Here is a 23414-nt window from a genome sequence, read left to right on the forward strand (position 1 = left end):
TATTTTTCTCCAAACTGCAATACATCGATACTAGAAATTGCTGATTGGCGGTATGATAAGTGGGTGGTACCTTACATAAAGCCCTACCACGAAGTAAATGTTATAATATTTATAAATTATCTAGGCAATGTTTGTCCTATCTATAGAATATTTGTGTTTGAGGTGAAAAGACTGGTTATCATTAACACAGGTTCTTGAATAAGCCTAGCTAGGAGAGCCTAGATAATACCTAATCCTCCTTTTTTTTCGTGACTATGCCACTTACCTGAATATGTCATTTATACTCCGAATTCCATATTACCTAGATACTTTAACTAATTATTATGACCTACCTATAGTAGATAAGTTAAAATTAACTTTGTTCGAGTAGATTATTTCGGTAGTTACCGGATGGCCTTCACTCATTGACTTCTATACTATTCGACCGAACAAATCAAATTAATAAATATACAAAATATACAAATCAAGAATGCTTATACAAGTAATTTTGTCGTCATTTTACAGTCGCCCTGGCAATTCCCGCCTTGTGTATTTTATGACTCGCCTTCCCCCCGGAGACGCTGTCAAGGTCATTACGGCCAATAGCAAATATAATTCAAAGAAAAAACCTAGCGATTGATAAACGAGTACGTTTGAGCGCGGACGATTAATTTAGCGTGAGTCGTATCGGATAGTAGTTTTAGTAGTTAATTTAATGAGGTAACATTGTAACGCAGGTCTACTACTAATTTATGTATATATTTATATATATATATATATATATATACAATAAAATTAGTAGTAGACCTGCGTTATATATATATATATATATATTATTAATAATAAGCTTTTAATAACTTGCAATGTAAAGATATACTGTTGAAATCTTGCAACTCAATTTAGAAGCCGAGCTGAGCAGAGCCTAGCAGAGCAAGTTTTTATATGATATAAATTTGGTGAAATGTGAAACGACGTTATCAGTTAAAAGCTTTTTTTTTTAGCGCATTTAAATAAAACCTCGTTTTTAAAAAGATTTTCTTTTATTTTTACTAAAAAGCATTGTATGATGTTATATAGTTATACACTGTTTTGTCTTCTTCTATCAAAAGACAAATTGCTGGCTGACAGAAAGAGAAATCACTATGTCACGTCATTCGATATGATGTTTTAAACACTGTGTTATTCTGTGTCACTGTGTGTTGTTATAGATATAGATTACGCCGATGGTAAACCATTATCGCGGATTAGATCCGAGCAAGCAACATTCGGGATTCATAGTTTATTTGTGGTTGTTTTAAATATCAGATGTAAATTAGCCTGAGTAAGTAGCCCTGGACATAATGAAAATATCCGCTGAGTTTCTTTCGCCGGTTCTTCACAGGTCAGGGTATATTATTTTTCGAACCGGTGGGATTGTTTAATAAATCAATAAGTAAGTGTAATGCTTCTATATGCGTGCCTCTTAACCGATAATTACGGGTTCAAACCCAGGCAAGCAACACTGAATTTTCAAGTGCTTAATTTGTGTTTATAATTCATCTCGTGCTCGGCGGTGAAGGAAACCATCGTGAAGAAACCCGCATGTGTCTAATTTCAACGAAATTCTGCCACATGTTTATTCCACAGCAGTAGTATTGTAGCAGAACAGTAAGACAGTCGCCTCTCAGTGCGCACGCATAAAACCATTGGCTCTGAATCGAATTGCTTTAATTGAAATATGAATTTGTAGTCCTAAGTGATACGTTTTTACATACATTTTTAAGTGGATGGATGAACAACGAAATACATAGAAGCATAGCTCAATAATCCGTTATATATTTTGACATTTGAAGATTACCATTACAATTTATATGTCCTAAATATGTATATAAAAAAAATTAAATGATATAAATATTATTTATACCCCAAAGCACTCAAGAATCATTATGATTTCTACCAGTGAAAATTATTCATATCGTTAGTTTTCATACAAACTAAAAAAAAAATTATCTCGATATAATATTTACGATGTCGACAATACTTGAAATATTTATATATAATTTTAATATATAATCTATACTTGTGAATTATAAAAATATATTTTTCAACATTCGTAAAATATATATATTTAAGCATGTATTTACAAGTTTGTAACCAAAGTGAGATAACCGCAAAATTCCGAATTCCGCGCACAAGCTCGTATAACACTGATTATACCGTGCTAAATAATGTATCCGAAATTACTTACGGTCGCGATAAACCGCGGGTCGCAGGTATTAGGGGAGTTGTTTATGTAATATTTATCATAATTAAAATACTATATGTAATTTTTTCACAGAACTCGATTGTGTCGATAGCGTTAATTTAAAAACAATACATTTTCTACATTATTCACTCTGTGGCAGGGCTTTGTGCAAACAGGCTTGCTATCTTCTAAAATATTAGAGATATCGCATTTTCTCACTGCACATTTTCGCTTTACTTTTGTTTATTTTAATTAATTTCATCGTTTATTTCATATTTTTTCATATTTTTTCACATTTTAATTTTTCTATTATAATTTCGCTAAGTCCTATCCGTTACGTAGTATTAGATTTTTTCATATAAAATTTTTGTTCGATTTTGACCGCAATTTTTCGTGAATCCTACTCGGATCCACCCCCAGATCATCACCCCGCACTCGTTTTCTCGATTTCCACTCGGGAAATCGAAAAAAAAGCCCCCCCACCCTCCCTCTTGTCATTTGGTATATCGACTCAGGTGACCTTGTAAAGGAAATTCAAAAATATTTTTCTATTTTTTCCAAATTAGACTCGTTTCAGTTACACATTAGGCAAACTTTTAACTTTTAATAAGGTCATTTTGTTCTCCAGCTGATGATCCCTACACAAAAATGACGTAGCAGCATAAACAAAACTATGGACCGTACCTGTCGTGCGGGATAATCTAGTCTGGGACCAGATTTGTTAAATCCAGATGGACTCGGAGATGGAGACCGCTTCGGAGGCCTCTGTTAAAAAACATCGACCGCTGGAGACGGACGACTCCGACTCCGAAAACGAGGGAGTCAAGTCGGCGAGACCCGCTGCCCACCGCCGCGGCGAAGTTAAAGGTAACGGCCTCACCCGGGCTAGGACCGAATTAAAGGAAAAAGAGGAGGAGGAACGAGAAGTTGCCTTCGAGAGGGCGCTCCGTAGCCGTGCCTTTAAAAAGGCACCAACCGAAAGAAAGGACGCAGTAGTGCCATCATCGTCGGTAACAAAAAGCATGGCGGACCCGGCGACGCTCGGAGCGGAGGAGCTGCACGCGGAGGCGGAGCGCAACGTAGCCGCTATCCTCACGGTTGCCAAAAAATCGGGCAACCTCAAGTTCGGCTATATTAAAAGCCTGAAGGAATCGGCTGCCGCCCTACAGGCTATAGTCGAGGTCCTCTCTTCTCGCACTGAGGCGGAAGAGACACGGCGTCTGCAGGCGGACAATAGGCGCCTGCGCCGGGAGGTCGAAAACCTCAAAGAGGACCTGAAGGCTCACAGGAGGGAGTTTGCCGACATGAGGGCGACCATGAAGGCTTCGAGTGGGCCTTCTCTGGCCACTCCATCCACCGATGCAATGATTGATGAACTGAGAGAGTTCATCACGATCTCGATCGGTGCGATGCTGGACGCCAGACTCCCTCCCCCGAGAGTAAGCAGTCCACCAGCTACAACCGTAGAGCTGGACGTGCCGAGGCCTTCGATGCCACCCACGGCTTCTGCTCCCAAAAAGCAGAAGCAGTCCAAAAACAATAGGACAACCCCGGCTGCAACGGTACCACCGGCAGATAGGACACCCATCCCTTCAGCTCAAGCTGGTACGGGGCAGGAGGAAAGTTGGGCCACTGTTGTCCGGAAAGGGAAAAAGGATAAGAAACCTTCCCCACCAGTGGCAAGCAAGCTCACAACCACCCCGGCGGTAACATTGAAAAAGGGCAAAATACCCATGCCCCGCACCGCTGCCGTCATCATCTCTCTGCAGCCTGAGGCAGAGGAAAAGGGAGTGACGTACGCCCAGGTGCTAGAGAAGGCCGAGCAGAGCGTCGACCTGGCGCAGCTGGGCATAGGGGAGGGCATCAAGATCCGCCGCGCTGCCACCGGTGCTAGGGTCCTAGAGTTGCCTAAGTCGCAGAGTCAGGAGCAGGCTGGGCGACTGGCGGATAAGCTCCGCGTCGCCCTGGATGGAGTGGCCAACGTCGTTCTACCCGTGAGGATGACCGAGTTGAGGATCACGGGGCTGGACGACTCGGTCACAAAGACCAAGTTGGCCGCAGCCATAGCCAGGGTTGGCAATTGCCCCGTTGACTCTGTCCGGGTCGGGACTGTCGGCACAGGTCCTGCGGGAGTGGGCATGGCTACAGTGAGGTGCCCAACGGTGGCGGCTAAGACTCTCGCCAACAGTGGCAGGTTCCTAGTGGGATGGAGCTCTGCTAGAGTCAGGGTACTAGAGCAGCAACCTCTTCGCTGTTTCCGGTGCTTCGGCCTCGGGCACACGAGAGCCCTCTGCCCGTCAAAGGTTGACAGGAGCTCGCTGTGCTACAGGTGTGGAGGTGCGGGACACCTGGCACCGTCGTGCTCTGCACCAGCCCACTGCGCAGTCTGTGCAGAGGCTGGGAGGCCCTCAGGGCACTCGATGGGTGGCAGGGACTGCAACCCTCCCCACACGAAAGGCAAGGCGGTCCAAGGAACCAGGGCCGCCCCAATTGAATGTAGCCGTCAGGCCTCGGAGGAAGCTCAACGAACCAAAAAATGCACGGACAACTGAGCTTCCTCCAAACGAACGTAAACCACTGCGCCGGAGCGCAGGACCTGCTGCTGCAGTCCATGGCGGAGTGGCAGGTAGACCTGGCGGTGGCCTGCGAGCCCTATTTCGTCCCTCCCCTACCTCACTGGCTGGGGGACTCGGACGACACCGTGGCGGTTCTCACGAGGAGCGGAACGGCCCCCCCCCTCTCACTCATCGAGAGGGGCTCGGGCTACGTAGTGGTGGGGTGGGGGGAGTACGTCATCGTCGGTACGTACTTCTCCCCTAACCGCAGCCTGGCTGAGTTCGAGACTTATCTCGGCTTAGTCAGAGCTGCGGTGGCTAGGCAGTCGCCGAAACCTATACTGGTTCTCGGCGACTTAAACGCAAAGTCGCGTGCCTGGGGCAACCCCGCCACGAATCCGCGAGGGAGGGCCGTCCAGGTGTGGGCCCTGCTCTCCGACCTGTCCCTTCTCAACAGGGGGCAGGTACACACCTGCGTGCGACATCAGGGGGGTTCCGTGGTGGACGTTTCGTTCGCCACCCCTGTCGTTGCACGCAGAGTGGTCGACTGGAGAGTGGAGGAGGAGGTGGAGACTCTATCGGATCACCGGTACATCCGATTCGAGATCTCCACCTCTCGCAGGCCGGCGGAACCCCAGAGGGTGCCGACTACGCTGCCGAGGTGGTCTCTCGGCCAGGTCGATCGAGAGCTGGTCAAGGAGGCCGCCATCGTGCAGCGGTGGGGTTCCGCAGGGAGGACGGAGGGCGCCAGCGCAGAGGAGCTGGCGGGCCGCATGCGCAGTTCTCTCAAGGAGGTCTGCGATGCGGCCATGCCTCGGACCCGGCGCAGGGTTCCGCGCCGGCACGTCTATTGGTGGTCGCCCGAAATCGCCGACCTTCGGGCGACGTGCTGCCGGGCGCGGAGGGCCTACGTCCGCTGTCGAAGGCGCAACGGCCTCGACACGGACCTGGAGGGACAGATGCTGGACGCTTATCGCCAGTTGAAAAAAGATCTGCAGCTGGCGATAAGCAAGGCCAAGGAGAGGGCCAGGGAGGAGCTTCTGGCGGGTCTCAATCGAGACCCGTGGGGGCGCCCGTACCGCGGCGTACGCGGAAAGTTCCGCACCCAAGGCGCCCCCGTGACTGAGACGCTGCCACCGAGTCTCCTCCTGCGCCTGGTCGGGGAACTCTTTCCCCATCCAGGCGAGCATGTCCCTCCGCAGATGGCCCCCCGCTCCGTGATCGAAGACGCAGTGGCTCCACCACTGATCACGGAGCGGGAGATGGAGATGGCCCTCGGCCGCTTGAGGGCCAAGAACACGGCGCCGGGTCCGGACGGGGTTCCAGGGCGTGTTCTGTGCGACGCCCTGGAATTCCTGGGTGCAAGGCTTCGGGAGCTGTTCGACGAGTGCCTGTGCAGCGGGCAGTTTCCGAAGCCTTGGAAGGAAGGAAAGTTGGTCCTGTTGCCGAAGGAAGGTCGGCCGATGGATTCCCCTTCGGCATACAGGCCAATAGTGCTGCTGAACGAGACGGGCAAACTCTTCGAGAAGGTCCTCGCAGCCCGTCTCGTTCAGCACCTCGAAGAGGTCGGTCCGGGTCTCTCAGAGGCTCAGTACGGGTTCAGGGCGGGCCGGTCGACGGTCGACGCCCTGGACGCCCTGAAGACTCGGACGACGGAAGCGGTGGCCCGGGGGCAAGTCGTCCTGGCGGTGTCGCTCGACGTGGCGAACGCCTTCAACAGTCTCCCTTTCGAGACGATACGGGAGGCACTCCGATACCATGGGGTGCCGACCTATCTCAGGAGGCTGCTGGAGGCGTACCTCCAGGACAGGGAGGTCCTCTGGGCGGGGGTCGATGGGAGGTTGGTCCGGCGTCGGGTGGACTGCGGCGTTCCACAGGGGTCGGTTCTCGGCCCAATCCTGTGGAACGTCGGTTTCGACTGGCTCCTGCGAGCTCCCGTCCTTCCCGGGATGGGGGTGTTGTGCTACGCTGACGACACCCTCGTCACGGCGACTGGGCGGGACTTTCGGGAGGCGGCACGCCTCGCCGAGGTCGGAACGGCTCTCACCGTGGACCGTATGGGAATGCTGGGCTTGAGGGTCTCCATATCCAAAACGGAGGCCCTCCTGTTCCACGGTCCACGGCAAGGACCCCCACGAGGGGCGAGTATCACCGTCCGGGGGACGGTGATCAAGGTGCAGGCCCAGATGAAGTATCTGGGCCTCATCCTGGACGGTCGATGGAGCTTCGGGCAGCATTTTGTCCATCTCGGCCCGAGGCTCATCAACGCCGCCGCCGCTCTCGGCCGCCTCCTTCCGAATGTGGGGGGGCCGGGATCGCTATGCCGGCGTCTATATTCCGGCGTAGTGAGGTCGATGGCGCTGTACGGTGCCCCGATCTGGGTCGACGCCCTCACCGCTGACAACCGGGCCCTGCTGCGTAAGCCGCAGAGGGTCATAGCGGTGAGAGGCATCAGAGGGTACCGTACGGTGTCGTGGGCTGCGGCGACACTTCTCGCGGGCGATCCGCCCTGGGAGCTCCAGGCGGAGGTGCTCGCGGAAGTGTACCGGTTCCGGGTCGAGACGAGGAACCACGGCGACCGTCCAGGGTCGGCGGAGGTCGGGCGGATCAGGGCTCTAGCCCAGCGAGCCCTGATCGCCCGATGGCAGGAGGATCTGGGGTCACCCACGGCGGGCCTGGCGACAGTGGAGGCGATCCGGCCCCACTTGAGTCGCTGGGTCGAGAGGAAGAAGGGCACACTCACCTTCAGGATGACGCAGGTACTTACCGGGCACGGATGCTTCGGTAAGTACCTGCACGGGATAGCGCGGCGGGAGGTGTCACCCTCCTGCCACGAGTGTGGTGCGCCAGTCGACACGGCGCACCACACCCTGAGTGAGTGTGCTGCGTGGGGGCCCCAGAGGCACACCCTTGCGGCGACTATGGGCGGAGACCTCTCGCTGCCGAGCATCGTCAACGAAATGCTCGGTAGTAAGACGTGTTGGTCGGAGATGCGCTCCTTCTGCGAAAACGTGATGTCGCAGAAGGAAGCCGCGGAGCGGGAGCGGGAAGAGGATGCCGCTGCAGACCCGCTCCGCCGAAGACGACCGGGGAGGAGGAAGAAGCGCTACGCGCACCTTCTCCCCCCGCCTCAATAGGCGTCGCGGGGACTAGGGGGGGTCTCAGTACCCCGAGAACCCCCCCTAGGTGTTGGAGGTCCGCATAGGCGGGCCGACCGTCAGGGCGTCACGGTAGCATGCGCAAGCGATCCCGTGGCGCCCGCCGAAAGACGGAGAGGGTACCGCTGGTTTTTTAGTGGGTAAACCCGGCGTACCTGGGCGCACTCGGCGTCCAGGGCTCCGGGGAGTCCCACACACCCCCCCACCTTCCATCACGTGGGGGAAGCGCGTAACGCGTTTTTCCAGCGAGAAAAAAAAAAAAAAAAAAAAAAAAAAAAAAAAAAAAAAGGGCTTTGTGCAAGCCCGTCTGGGTACACACATTAGCAGCCTGTAAGTTTCCTAGTGGTGGTGGAAATCATCGGTTAAGATGCACGCGTTCTAACCACTGGGCCATCTCGGCTCATACCACCCACTCATCAGATATTCTACCGCCAAACAACAGTACTCAGTATTGTTGTGTTCCGGTTTGAAGGGTGAGTCTTAGTTTTCAAGGTTGGTAGCGCATTGACGATGCAAGGAATGGTTAATATTTCTTACAGTGCCATTATCTGTGGGCGGTGGTGACCATCTTGCCATCAGGTGGCCCATATGTTCGTCCGCCAACATACATATAACATAAAAAAAGTTTTTTCATAAATAATAATTATTAACATTAAATTAGTAATTAAAATTAATATACAAATATTCATTAAAATTGTTATTGTATAAATCATGACCGCGTGGAATGGCAGGAATGCCAGCAGAATTTCCCCGTTGAACGCATTACACTTTATTGAAATCAATCAAATTTTATTGATTAAAGCAAACAAAAATAATCAATTAATAAACAGAAAAAGTTATTTTTTAAAACATATATAAGAACTAAAACCTTTTTTGTTATTTTGAATGGTATTCTCAAGGGTAGAATAGTTTTATATTATAAACAAATATGTATTAATACATATACAATTATACATATATTAAACAAGTACTAGTGGGTCACCCGCAAAACTCGAATTTATTCAACAGAATTTTAGGAATTTAGAAACCAATGGCAGGTTTAGTTTTGATTTAATTACGTTGTAAGCTGACGACGTATGTTCGCACGTTTTACATTTGTTTTTTTATACAGCCATATCTCTATCGCCGTTCTCTACACGGCTAGTAACTTTTCCGTTCTCTAAAATCAATTATTTTGTTAAATCGTAACAATTTAAATAGCAATCAAGAATCCTCTCTAATTTTCCCCCTTAAATTAGACCATAACCGATCCTCTACGTGCTGCTATCATTCCATAATCACTGGGACAAAAATTGGCTTACGTTATCGATATATAAGACTTGTATTACAGCAGATCTATTAGCAAATCGCATGGATTAAGTTAATCCAAGCTTCATTTATAATCTCCTCCTGCTATTGAATAATTTTGTAGGAAAAATTGATATAAACAAATGAAATAACTATATAAAATGGATTAATAATAATTACATTACATTACCAGCCTGTAAATTTCACACAGCTATGCTAAGGCCTCCACTCCCTATGAAGAGAAGGTTTGGAGCATATTCCACCACGCTGCTCCAATGCGGGTTGGTAGAATACACATGTGGCAGAATTTCGATGAAATTAGACACATGCAGGTTTATTCACGATGTTTTCCTTCACCGCTGAGCACATGATGAATTATAAATGCAAATTAAGCTCATGAAATTCAGTGGTGCTTGCCTGGGTTTGAACCCGAAATCATCGTTTAAGATGCACGCGTTCTAACCACTGGGCCATCTCGTAAAGTATTTGCTTGTAAAGGTATTATTGGAAGTATTTCGTAGAATCGGAAGTCCGTTGTAAAAACACAGACACGTGACTCTACAATATAAGTTTATTTAAAAATATATCTTTAATAATATTATAAATAAAAGTAACTCTGACTTTCTGTCTGTCTTTCAAAAGAGAAATTTTCATGGCCAACATGACGATATAATATTAATTGACTTACCATATTTCTTTTAGTTTATCATAAGTGTGATTTATTTATTTATTGAAACTTATAAAAGGAAAAATTAAAACATTTTATTTGTTAAAGTTTTTAATTGTTTTTTTTTTCCGCGTATTTAAATAATATAATAAAAATTATAAATAATTTGTCGATTAATGTCGATGGCGCGGACAGCACGCCTGTGGCGAAATTATAACTTAAAAAAAAGTATATATATTTTAGCAAGAATTAGTCAAACCTTTGAATATTCATTCTCAGGTTCTAGTGAAACGAAACGCAAGCTTATTTGTCTCTATAAACTCTTCAAACAAAGCTGACTAGTGTTTAAAAGCCACACAAAGGCTAGACTGAAATTTAGATTCAACACGTATTTTTCAAGTGAAGAAAAAATGAGTACTATTTTATACGAATACTCTGTAACCATTTTTTATAATTGATACAGACAGGTGTAGTTCCTGATTGTAGCTGGAGGCCAATCTCCGGGGAAACTAGTCAGCCAAAACTAGCCTGCAGGACTTATCGTAGACCTCAATTGTGTGCACAAACACACATGCTCGCTTTATCCCCACTCGTAATGTGATGGGACGGCGCATCCGGCACGACCGGAAAGAACTCCATCGCTGGACCAATGGCTTAACGTGCTTTCCGAGGCACGTGGAATACTCATTAGAAATATGTATAAAGTGTTTAATCATAAATGCGTTCAAAAAATAATTTAAAAGAGCTGAGTTAGTCCTATGTACGTGAACACGACGGTACAATTTTTCATGTGCTTTAATTTTGTGTTTATAATTAACTAACTGAACCTGCGGCTTTATCTGCGCGAAATTTATACAATGATAAACTTTCAAACTCCGTTTTACCTTAGGGGTGGAGTTTCGTAAAATCCATTCTTATCGGATGTCTACACCCTATACGGAACCTACCTGCCAAATTTTATGTTTGTAGGTATTATAGTTTCTGAGATTTCGTGATTAACCAGTGAGTGGTATTTCGCTTATGTATATATATATATGTATATAGATTAATCTCGTGTTTAAACAAAAAATGATATGCAGGCCTACGATATGGCCTAAATATGTAAATTTATATCTAAAATGTATGAGGTCGAATAGTCTCCGAAAATTCTTAATGGTTGAGAATGACAAAGACGAAGACGAAACACGATTGAAGACGTCGTAAACACTTTGTATACACTAAGACGTGATACGATAAAAATCAAAGGTGCAATTATGACTGCCTATATTTATACGCTATGATATTTCCGAAACAGACGCCAAGTCTATCAGTTTGGCTGAATCGAAATTCGGTGCTAAGGAATACTAATAACACTCGTATTTAACTTTTTACTCGACTTGTAAAGTTTTATGTAAAGTGATTTATTTCTTGCGACCGCTTAACGACAGTTGTTGTGCTAGTTAAGTGGATTTAGTTTTTACGTTTGTTTTGAAATGTTTACCAATTATGGATTTAGATCTTATGCTCTTATTGTTTTGGGAGAATGTATCATAGTTCTAGCATTTTTTAGCATTAGCAGCCTGTAAATTTTCCCACTGTTGGGCTAAAGGCCTCCTCTCCCTTTGAGGAGAAGGTTTGGAGCATATTCCAGCACGCTGCTCCAATGCGGGTTGGTGGAATATACATATAGCAGAATTTCGTTGAAATTAGATACATGCAGGTTTCCTCATGTTTTCCTTCACCGCCGAGCACAAGATGAATTATAAACACAAATTAAGCACATGGAAATTCAGTGGTGCCTGCCTGGGTTTGAACCCGAAATTATCGGTTAAGATGCACGCGTTCTAACCACTGTGCCATCTCGGCTCTATCATAGATTCTAGATAATAATAATAGATTATTTCTCATATCGATAAGATAACATTTGGCTCCTGAAGTTGTGGAACTGTTTTCAGGAAATGGTTCAACATTTGTAATATTCACGCGTGTTTCGTTTGCGTGTTGGTACGTGTTGTGTGTGTAGTACTCTACGTGTATAAGTGTGCGTATATCATCAAATCATAATCGACATAGTTCGATGCCTTTGAACAATTTATTTTTTTAATAAAAAAGTGTCAACAGCCAAATTCAAAACCAGGAGGAGATATTCGTATCAAAATGTCCACTATTTTCTGTTACATATATACCCAAGCTGTTTAACTGTCCTTAATTAAAATATATTATATTTGACAGTACACTCGAAGTTTATGTATAAGTAGGGTTTATATCGGAGAACTATATATATTTTAATTAGTAGTTATATAATTGCAATAACTTAAAAGTGATAATAAGAGAAGTACTAACTCGACAATAATGAGTTACTGGTAATTTATATAACCGGAATATCCACTAAACACCGGTACCCAATCGGTCCTTTTCAGATACTCAAGCGACGTTTCAATGGTTGGCACAGCTTTAACTCCAAGCTAGGGACGTTCGCGAGGTACTGAGAATACTCCGACTCCCGACAACGCTTACGGGGAGAAGGTACGCATAGCACCAACAACAACTTTTAATGAGAGAAAAGATGGAACTTTGGCAGAACTTTATCAGAAAGATACCATCCAGTACTTCTCGTCGATCATAGCGCAATAACTAAGTGACTAAGTGTCAAACGATTTACTGAACATATTTCTTGTAAAAAAAAGTTGAAAGACCTATAATCCTGTAATATAATAATTTTTACCGATTACCAATACGCGCTTGATCAGAGAGCGCGGTATTAACGATTCAAAGGTACACGTCACGCTTACGTGTGTAGCTTCACATAAGCGGATTAAAATATGTGATATCGTTGGATAAACCTGTCTGTAGCGGTTTTGTATTTATTGATATTTTTATATCAATGTATTCTTTACTAGTGGGTCTGCCGCAAAACTTCGCGTTTTTTTAAAAATATTTTTTAGGAAATTTGGCGCCAAAATTATGTTTTAATTTTTAATATCAAATAGTATACATTCGTTGATCATTGTTTACGTTTTGAATATTTTTTCATACAGCCGTAGTATTGCTTTCTAACCGGTCAGTAACTTTATTCCGCTCTCTAAAATTAATTCTTTGTTAAATCGTAACAATTAAGTAAATTGCAATTAAGAATCCTCTTTAATTTTCTGCACATCTTCAAAATGTCATTATAACCGATTTTTTAAATGCAGCTTCGTCCCATAATCACTGGGACAAATATCGGCTTACGCTATTAATAAATAAGATTCAAGTAGCCTCCTAGAAGTAAGTTATGTTACAAAATTAATGTTAAGCTACTATCGATTCGTAATACAGATTTCAAGAATAACCAAGAAAAGAGTCAGAGGTGATTTACATTTCTGACAATGAGATTATAGGAATTATGCCACCCTATCTTCTCAAACTTATTCTGATATGACATGAGAGGGGTCAGACGCAGACGATCTTTAACTGGCTTTCTTTGTCCTATGAGTTTAACACTGACAACTTCTTTAATCCAGACTGTTACCCAGAATTCCTTGAAAAAAATATATGACAGAATCGGTATTTGAATCAAGGACCTCGAGATCTACAACCTTACAAGTAAGCTAGTACAACGAGATATAATGAATAAATATTATCGGTAACTAAATTACAGCTATTTTACCTTTGATTTACATATAACACATAAAGTATATTAAATACTTCACAAGTATTCACAAAATGAATTTCGAATTTCAAAAGCAAGATAACTTTAAAATATACGCATTTAAAACCGTAAAATTATTATTCGACGTAAGCGATTTGTGAAATTTACGCTATCTCCGTTTGAAAATTCTTTAAGTATTTCGTAGCTTTTAAGGTTATTTTATTATCCTAAGATATGCAAAAATATCCTTTATATCACACGAATTTGAGGTTCACTTAAAGGGAAACGGAGAGGTTTGATACACTTAGGAATTTACGCAAAGAAACGCTAAAGTAAAGATTTTAAATTCTTACGATTAATCACGTCGTTCCGACCGATTTCGGTCACGGCGACAAATTTGAAGAGAAACCAGCCAAACCATAAGTGTGAGCAAACACAGATGCAATCTTAGTCTCTCATTCTTATAATTCAATTGGACATCAAATACGACACAATGGTAAATGGCTCAGGCGTAGGAGCCACGATTATCACGCATCATACTTCCCACGGGACTAAATAAATTGTATTTAACGGGAGTTAAATACAATTATACATATATGTTATCTCTCCTGCCTGGAAGTCAACAAGCATTAACTCTACGCTTTTTGATCGTCAATATACTCTTGTATCGAATAATATGCCTTCTTTACCAATGTATTTTTTACAATTGACTTAAATCTATGAAACGGTAAAGTTAAAAATGTCTGCGGAATTTTATTATAGAAGCGGATACCTTGCCCCAAGAATGATTTATTGACTTTGCGGAGTCGGAAACTGAACCCGGAACCTCCGAATCTTTATGTAGCTATTAGACCAACTTCGCAGTCAAGCGTGACTGTTGCGATTATTAATATATCGTGTAATACACTCATAATATAATTAACAATGTTTAACTATTGAATTATTATAAAATAAAAGAGTATATTCACGCTAGTCACGTCTATACTATTTCAAAGCGGGTGATACTGCTAAGCGCATCTACTTATATATACTGATATTATAGAAAATAATTCTGTCTGTGTGCTGCTCTTTCACAGCGAAACAACTGTACTGAACTTGATCATATTTGATATGAAGCTTGAACTCTAACATTGGCTACTTTTTATATAGACATAAAACTAACCTAACGACAAAACGCAACAAAAAGCAACTAGTATTTAATAATAAACTTATATACGAATTCGCTTTCGTTGCTTCGCGATAATGTGCTGCGTTCTTCGCCTGTCTTTTGTTTTGTAATATGAGTTTTTCACGTTGGATATTATATTATATCATATGATAATATTCTTGTATTAACCGTGTGTTTCAAATCGTGGGAATAAATTATAGTGGTTTTACATGCACTCATTTTAATTGTAAAATTTTCGTTATTCAATAACACGCGAATCAAAGAATTGTAATTTAAAATTGATGTTAAAAGATGCTTCTATTGAGTCATGAAATGTTCTTTTTTTATTTAAATAGGCGAACGAACGAATTGTGAAATATAAGTGTGACACCAGCTTAGGGTTATAATATGTTATGTCCCTTATTCCTGTAGTTACACTGGCTTATTCACCCTTCAAACCAGAACACAGCATTACTGAGTATTATTATTTGAGGTAGAATATGTAATGAGTCCTACCTAAGTACGAGTAGAGGTTGCACAAATCCCAAATCAGTTTAGACGAATTTAAGTTACCTTCTACTTAGCCGATAGTCATATCAAATATTTTAGTTAAATTTTAATTTTAGTATATTTTAAAGAATCATTTTTACTTAATAAATTACTTCGTTAGCTAAAACCCTTAAAGAAAAATTCTCAGTGTTTACTTAAAATATCTGCACTACTTTAAGCGTTCTACGGTTATCAATCAGACGAACAGATAGACTGTTGGACGAGACCGAAGTGATGGCTGAAAAGTTATTTTTCTTGAATAACAGAAAATACAGTTGGAAAATTTACAGTCATTTCAAACTTATTTAATAAAATAAAATTTACAATTATTTCAAGTCTCTTTTTCTGATATTTGTAGGCGGACGAGCAAATGAGCCACCTGATGGTAAGTGGTTACCACGGCTCATAGACAATGGCGCTGTAAGAAATATTAACCAATCCTTACCTTAGGAACAAAGATATTATGTGCCTTTTGACTTTAGTTACACCGTTCAAACCGGAACACAATAATATCTGATGAGTGGGTGGTACCTACTAAAACGAGCTAGCATAAAGCTCTATCAAGTAAATCTATAAATTGCCGTCATAATAAATACAGCGGGTGGGATATCAAGAGAATCGCTGTCGAATATACTTCAAGATATATTTATATTAAAAACAAAGTCTCAATGAGTTAATAATTCGACGACGATACCTTTTTTAATTCTATGCAACTTTATTTTATATATAAAAAAAATATTATTGATTGTTTATTTTTTATTCTTTTAAGAATTTTTTTTTATAATAAATTTCAATTTAAAGTATTATCGTTTTATCTGTGAAAAGTTGGCTTGTTAGTGTCGTGTACAATATTGTAATTTTAAATTAAGAATGTATTATAGATTAAATCAATGATACTTTATGTCTTACATAAATTGATTTTTGGTATAAGTTGGTCTATAATAGAAATAAAATATTAAAAGTATTGAAAGCACCGTAAAAGAATTGTGCAATTACTTATACTTTAGTGCTAAAGTTGTCATAAATGTTAATGTCCATATTAAATTAGCCGTTGAAAAGCTATTCACGACATGCGTTTACATATGTTACGTTTAATTTTCACTATCGTATTCACAAGTGCGATACTGTAAGAATTCACTTTGTATCTCACTCATGAAATGTAAATAACCGATTTGCGGTGATACGACATTTTGATACATGTATTTTAAATATCAAAATCTGACATGTCACGGTCGTGTTTTGCGGTGATTTTCGAGTTTTTTCTTACGGAATACCTCTACAGATGTATGTTTGAATTTGTTTTTAAATAAGGGCACCACTGTACGTAGATTTATTGAAGATTTATTTTTAAGATTGTCAAATTTATTTACATACATTTTTTTTCTTATACATGCCCCAAATTATATGGAATTAATAATATTCATATTTACCCCTCTTTTTAAGCTTATCACTTGTGTTGGAGTGGGAACGACAATAGCCCAAGGGGTCAGGAACGATCCTGCGACTTTTTACATCGAAGGCGGTTCGTAAACCATTGCGCCGTTGATACTTAATTTGTGAAATATACACGCATTAAAATCATTATGTCCTATGTTTAGCCAAGTAGCTTTACAGGCCAGTAATGTATACTGTGAAAAGTTTTTCCTTCCGCTAATCGGCTTAAGTGATTGTAATGTTGGTTACATTCTTGTTTGCTCACGTGCTATCCTTTAATCTATTAAAATAATTAACTGAATAGTTCATGTTTTTAAATAGGGGAATACTAGTTTCAAATATTTAACAATCTAGTATAGAAAAATCAATAGTATTCATACGAAAGAAGTCACTATGTTTGTGTATATACAACCTTAGTAGTATTGAATTTTGGTTTATTTATATTTAAAATTTCAATAATGTGTGTGTTTAGAAAAATCGATGTCCGATCGAAAATATGTTTAGTATTAATAAATCACATTTATTATAAGAAAATAAAAATCGAAATATATTTTTGTAAGTAACCCAGACTGGCTTGCACAAAGTCCTACAACCATGTAGTGGTTGTCGGACTTTGTCCAAATCTGGGTAGGTAAAAGTCATGACGTATTCTACCGCTAAACAGAAATTTAGTATTATTGTATTCCGTATTTGTATTATTAAATTTAACCGTTAGTGAGCCAATTTTACTACAGGCACAAAGGATAATTAAATTTTAAATGTCTGATTCTGAATGTTACTTAGTGGTAGGGTCTGGATAGATTACTGCACTCATTATATGTTTCATCTCCAAACAATATATAGTATTATTGTGTTCAAGTTTGAATCTTTAGTGGATTTAATACAGGCACTTGCAAAATAACACTTTATTACCAAAAGTTAGCCTTGTAAGGAATGTTTAATATATCTGACAGAACCATTGTTGTATCTTTTACTACGAATAGACATTGGCGCTAACGTAAAAAAAAAACGCAAACGTATTTTTGAAATCTGCCATTCTGTCTAACTCCAGCGAGTCTCTGTTCTATTGAATGAAACTAATAAATAATTATAAAACTCGATGGATTATCTTTTATACAAATAACAATGAATACATATTTTTTCATTTGTAATACAATAATTCTAGTATTGTTTTGTACATATTGTATTGTATAACCATCAATGCCACTTAGATTATTTATATACCTATGTATCTTGATAGAGTGTCGCTCTACAAAACTATAATAGAATATCGGATTAAAAAAAACGAGCCGACTTTGTTATCTTGGTGTGCATGACAGCGACTCTTGCCTATCTCCAAACGATTACTTTACTAGTGTGCGTGAACTTACGTGACCACTATTTTTTTTCAAGGCGTTCCAAGCTTTGACGGTCTATATAGAAATATAAATAATCAAAGGTAAATTAGTTTACGACGATAGTTCATTTAACTTTTTAATAGTCTCGCATCGATTGATAGACCTAGTCGGGCAGAATATTTTAAAAACTTATGGGGACTTTTTAATTACCTTTTTAATTGGTAATTTTAGATACAACATGCAAATTAAGAAGATTAACATGCTAAGTAAAAGGTTTATATCCCACTGCTGGTCTAAGGTCTTCCTATCCTTGAGCAATTTTGACGTATTCCATCATTCGGTAGTGAATACACACGTGACAGATTTTTCTAAAGAATTTAAAATTCACGAACACGAGATGAATTATAAACATAATCTGGATTATCAGCGGTGTCTGCTTGGATTTGTACTCAAAATCTTTGATTAAGATTTAAGTGTAATCTGAAATCTTAGACGTTATATTCCCTGGACCTGCAAGTACACTAAATCACTTGCACTCCAAACGACACGTACAGATTATGCTGTTTGACAGTTGAATAATTTGTTAATGGTATTAATGACTAACCCGTTAATTACATTTATTTATCAAATCAAAATATACTTTATTCAAGTAGACGTTAACAAGCACTTTTGAAACGTCATTTAACAAACTATATTATGTGAAGCTACCACCCGTTCGGAATGTAGATTCTACCGAGAAGGACCGGCAAGAAACTCAGTTAATTCAACATTTAAAAATATATAGTCATGTTAGTTAAATACAATTATATATGTATGTAATAATGTAATATCCTGCCAGGAAGTCAACGAGTATTAACTACACACTTTTTTATCATCTATATAATCTTGTATCGAATAATATGCCTTCTTTACCAATATTACGTTAAATAATTTTAACATGAATATGAGAACTTTTTTATATGTAATATCTTTGCGAGATATTTCGTGAAAAGGGACGGAAGTGTGTAACAGGAAATCGAGGAACGCGCGCTTTATTTTGCTTTTTTATGGTACACTAGCGACCCGCCCCCGGCTTCGCACGGGTGCACTGCTGATACTAAATATACTACAGAATGTATAACAACGTTCACAGTTATTCAGTAATTAGACAATACAAACCGACCTATCCCTGCGTTAATCTATATTATCTTCGAAAATATTCATTTAAATTACCCGCTGGAAAGGACCATTTTGATCTATATTATATGCACAATGTACTTAAGGTACTTAATTGGATAAGGATTTTGCAGTATTGTTAAAAAAATCGCTTCAAAAATAAGCCTGAGAGATAGACATATACCATCACGGACTTTTTTGAAGACCTTTTTAAGGTGTACTATACTGAAGTACATTATTTTGATCTATCTCAGCCAGCGTTTACAATGTAAGCGCAACGTCATCACTTTAGAAACCTCTAAAGTTATCAGTCTACTATATTGTGCATATTTTATACTTATTAACCTACCTCAGGAATCAATCGATCTATTGGAAAAAACGCATAACATCCGTTGGGTAATCTTAAAGTAGGCTGTTTCAAATAACTAAAATTGTACATGGAAAAAGGTTAAAAAAAAAATATATATATCCCGCTGAGTTTGTTTCGCCGGTTCTTCTCAGGTCCGAGGTGCTAAATTCCGAACCGGTGGTAAATTTTTGACAATCAATAAGCAAGTGTAAACACTTCTATATTGAAGAAAAAGATTTTTGACTTTGACTTTGACTTTAAAATGACGACCTCCGTGGTCGAGTAGTGTATACACCGGTTTTCATGGATATGCTACTCTGAGGTTCCGCGTTCGATTCCCGGCCGAGTCTTTGTCTATTTGTCTTGGATCTGGGTGTTTGTGGTACCGTCGTTACTTCTGATTTTCCATAACACAAGTGCTTTAGCTACTTACATTGTGATCACAGTAATGTATGTGATTTTGTCCAATATTTATTTATTTATCTATTCATTACACAAGGACAGACAGCGGAAAACGATTTTGTTTTATACCATGTAATGATGTATGTGCCTTTAGTTACACTGGCTCACTCACCCTTCAAACCATAACAGAACAGTACTGGGTACTGCTGTTTGGCGGCTTATTATCAAGATGGGATATTGATTAACCACATAAATTTCGACTACCGTACTCCGTAGTCACTCTTTTATTAAATTAAGTTATGGTGACCATCAATCAGTCAAAACCGTTGTTTTGTATCCCTGATAGCCAGAACGAACAGTTAAGGTAATATTATCGTTCCTAGATCTGTGCGTAATTCATCAACGACCACTTTACCTAAGATTAGATTTGCTGAACAGTTAATGATAGATTTTATTATTGAACATCGCAAACGTAATTTGCCGGGAAGCTGGGTCATATTTTGTTATCACCCATAAAAAAGTAATCACCTTAGATTATTTTCACCAAATTATTTAATGATAACATCGATATCGACAAGTAACAGTGTAGACATTGTTATATATCCATTATCCATATATTATGAAATTAAAGAGTTAGTTTTTTTTTAATATTTGATTTTTAAATGCGTAATTGCCATATTGCACTAGTAAAAGGAAAAACGCGACAGTCTGTAATTGTATCTGTATTTATGTATATAAATACACATATGTATACTCTCTTTTTGAAGTTTATACCAGATTTCTTTCCTATTCAAATTGATTTTTATTTATTTTTTTATTTATAATGGTAAAGGTTGAAATGGTTATCAACAGTAGTAGCCTGTACAATTCCCACTGCTGGGCTAAGGCAGAAGGCCTTAGCCCAGCAGTGGGAATTGTGCCTCCCTTTGAGAATAAGGATTGGAGCACCACGCAGCTCCAATACGGGTTAGTGGTAACACATGGCAGAATTTCGTTGATTTGACACATGCAGGTTATCTTACGCTGTTTTCCTTCACCGCCGAGCACTAGATGTATTATAAACACAAATTAAACACATAAAATTTCAGTGGTGCTTGCCTGGGTTTGAACCCGCAATCATCGGTTAAGATGCATGCGTTCTAATCACTGAGCCATCTCGGCTCGGAAATGGTTATCGGATGATAAGAAATAATAAATATTAGTGGGTGGTACCTATACAGGTATAACATCACGATACGATCAAAGAAGGTGGGTGCCGTTGTTTGGGCAAATTGTTCGTTATATTTTACCAATTGAAACAACATGCGTTACATTGTCACACTCGTCATACGTCACATATGATGAGAATATTATTTAATAATTGCACTAGATTTCTTGAACCTTAACATATTTAAGTTTAAAAGAATAACTTTGTTAAAATGTTTTTTATTTTAATTCTATTGTTTATGTATTTAGTAAGATTTTGTTTATTTAATTTCATCATAAGCTTTTATCGTTATTAGAGTTTAGTTTTTTTTATGTTTAACAAATACATAGTATTCATGCACAGTTACTTATTATTTTTATCTTGAACATAAAATAAATGTGTATTTTAAAGAATAAACTTACATAATGATGAAATTATATGCAAAAATTAAACTTTATTTAAAATTTAAAACGTTAATAGAGTCACATTCAATGGCATAAGGCATTCATAAGGTTAGAATTTGTATGATTAATTTCGTTGTCTGTTGTCGTGCGTTACATTTCGATGTAAAATAATTATATATTTCGTGAAATTAACTCATATATGAAAACAATACGATACGCGAACTTCTAATGCTTCTGAACAATTTATTGTCAACGATTTTAATTACGTGATTCGTAAGCGTTTAATGTGATTTGATTTGAAAAGTAGCTGACGTTAATTGACATAATTAGGATAAAAGATTTTTCCAACATTTGGAAGGTTAAGAATTACTTAAATCTTTAAGGTCATATTTGGGTATGGTTTATGACGCATCACAGTATTGACTCTATTACATTTGTTTATATATATTTTTTAATGTATTTAAAATTTATAATATTTTTTCTTTTTTTAATGTATTTAAAATTTCTGTTAGAAGGTTTCTAATTCATGCCCGTGTCAGATATAGACAAGATATTTTGAACACGAGACTTTTAGTTATTTCAGAACGTGTAACCTAACTTACACTGAGCTTCAAAGCTTTAAGTTCCAAAAATATCAACGTTTTCGAAACTATTGTACAAGACCGACAAAGATAGTCTTTGAGATGACATATTATCTTTACATATATAATAAGCAAACTAAATATTTAGTTGAATATAAAATTCACGCTTCACAACAAAAGTCTTAATTTGAATCGGTTGATACTGCGAAGCGCAGTAATTTATTGAAAAATATAAAATAATAAAAGCTCTCTCGTGTATCGTTTGATATAATTTTAATGTATAATGGTTTCGTATTTTTTTTAGTAAGGCTTTGCAAAAACACGTCACCAAATTCATTGCATGGATGTTGTTTTCTCTAAATGCGTTCCGTTAAATCCTTGAGCCTGTGAAACTTTCCTAAGTCAAGCTCAAACTATGCTGATAATTCTGTTGTAATTCGTCCGACACAAACTTACAGCAATTTATAACAACATTTGATTTAATCTCTTTGACAAAACAATTTAAAAATATATAATTAAACCGCATCGTATGAAGTAACAAATCATACCATTTTACACACACACACACACACACACACATTCACTTACATATTTTTCAAAGTTATGAAGATTTCTTAGTTTATAATCAATCTATTCCTGTGTAAAACAATATTATTTTATTCACTCCCGTGTAGCTTTGATTTACGTAAAATCAAATCTTACAATAAATTTTTATAACACTCTGACTATAAATAAATCATATATTGTTAAATGATAACGTAGTCTAACAAAATAATTAATAATTTGAACATCGAACATCATTATATATTTAGTTAATTACAATATAGTGTAAAGCAATAAGTTTTTTTTTAATTTAATTTGTATGTCAAGGGTATGTGAAGTTCATATATATAAAATATGACGTATACTTTGTTTCCAGATACGAGTACTCTTTAATCGAGGTGGTTTAAATTAACTTATATTTATTTTACTATCAAACTTGAAATGATACATAGAAAAACTGACGAGATTATTTTAAGATATATTCTAACTCATTCAATACTGCTGAGATTTGTTTTTAATTAGTTAAAAAGCTCACAAGACATCTTATCATAATTGGCTTTAATGCGAATTAATTAATTAAAACTTAATAATTTAACACTTCCTAGTTATTTTAGGAATGAAGTTTAATGTTTATTCGCTTGGATTGTTTTAATAAACTTTGCTATACAAATCTGTTAAGTTAACGTAAGCATTGTAATTAGGCGTTTTATATTGATATAAACGTTAAAAAAGTCATATAGCGTAGAGTAAGAAATGAGTATAAATTTGGTTGTTTTTTCTTATATTTTATGATTGTTCCTTTTATGATCATGTATATGTATATATATATATATATTTATATATATAT

The 23414-nt window shown here is 39.2% G+C and overlaps 2 protein-coding genes across 2 annotated transcripts in view; one reads left to right on the forward strand and one right to left on the reverse strand.

Moving 5' to 3' along the window:
- LOC125072421 (allatostatin-A) overlaps positions 1–23414 on the reverse strand; it is an 81444-nt gene that overhangs the window by 57073 nt on the left and 957 nt on the right. The window lies entirely within an intron of this gene.
- LOC125072226 lies at positions 2935–4755 on the forward strand. Its single transcript, XM_047682751.1, has one exon. The coding sequence runs from the start codon at positions 2935–2937 to the stop codon at positions 4753–4755; it is 1821 nt and encodes a 606-aa protein (XP_047538707.1).

Source organism: Vanessa atalanta, chromosome 21, assembly GCF_905147765.1.
Source record: "Vanessa atalanta chromosome 21, ilVanAtal1.2, whole genome shotgun sequence".
In the NCBI taxonomy this organism is placed as follows: domain Eukaryota; kingdom Metazoa; phylum Arthropoda; class Insecta; order Lepidoptera; family Nymphalidae; genus Vanessa; species Vanessa atalanta.

Excerpts from the sequence above, each read along its gene's own strand:
- LOC125072226 (XM_047682751.1), top strand. The coding sequence starts at position 2,935 with ATGGACTCGGAGATGGAGACCGCTTCGGAGGCCTCTGTTAAAAAACAT.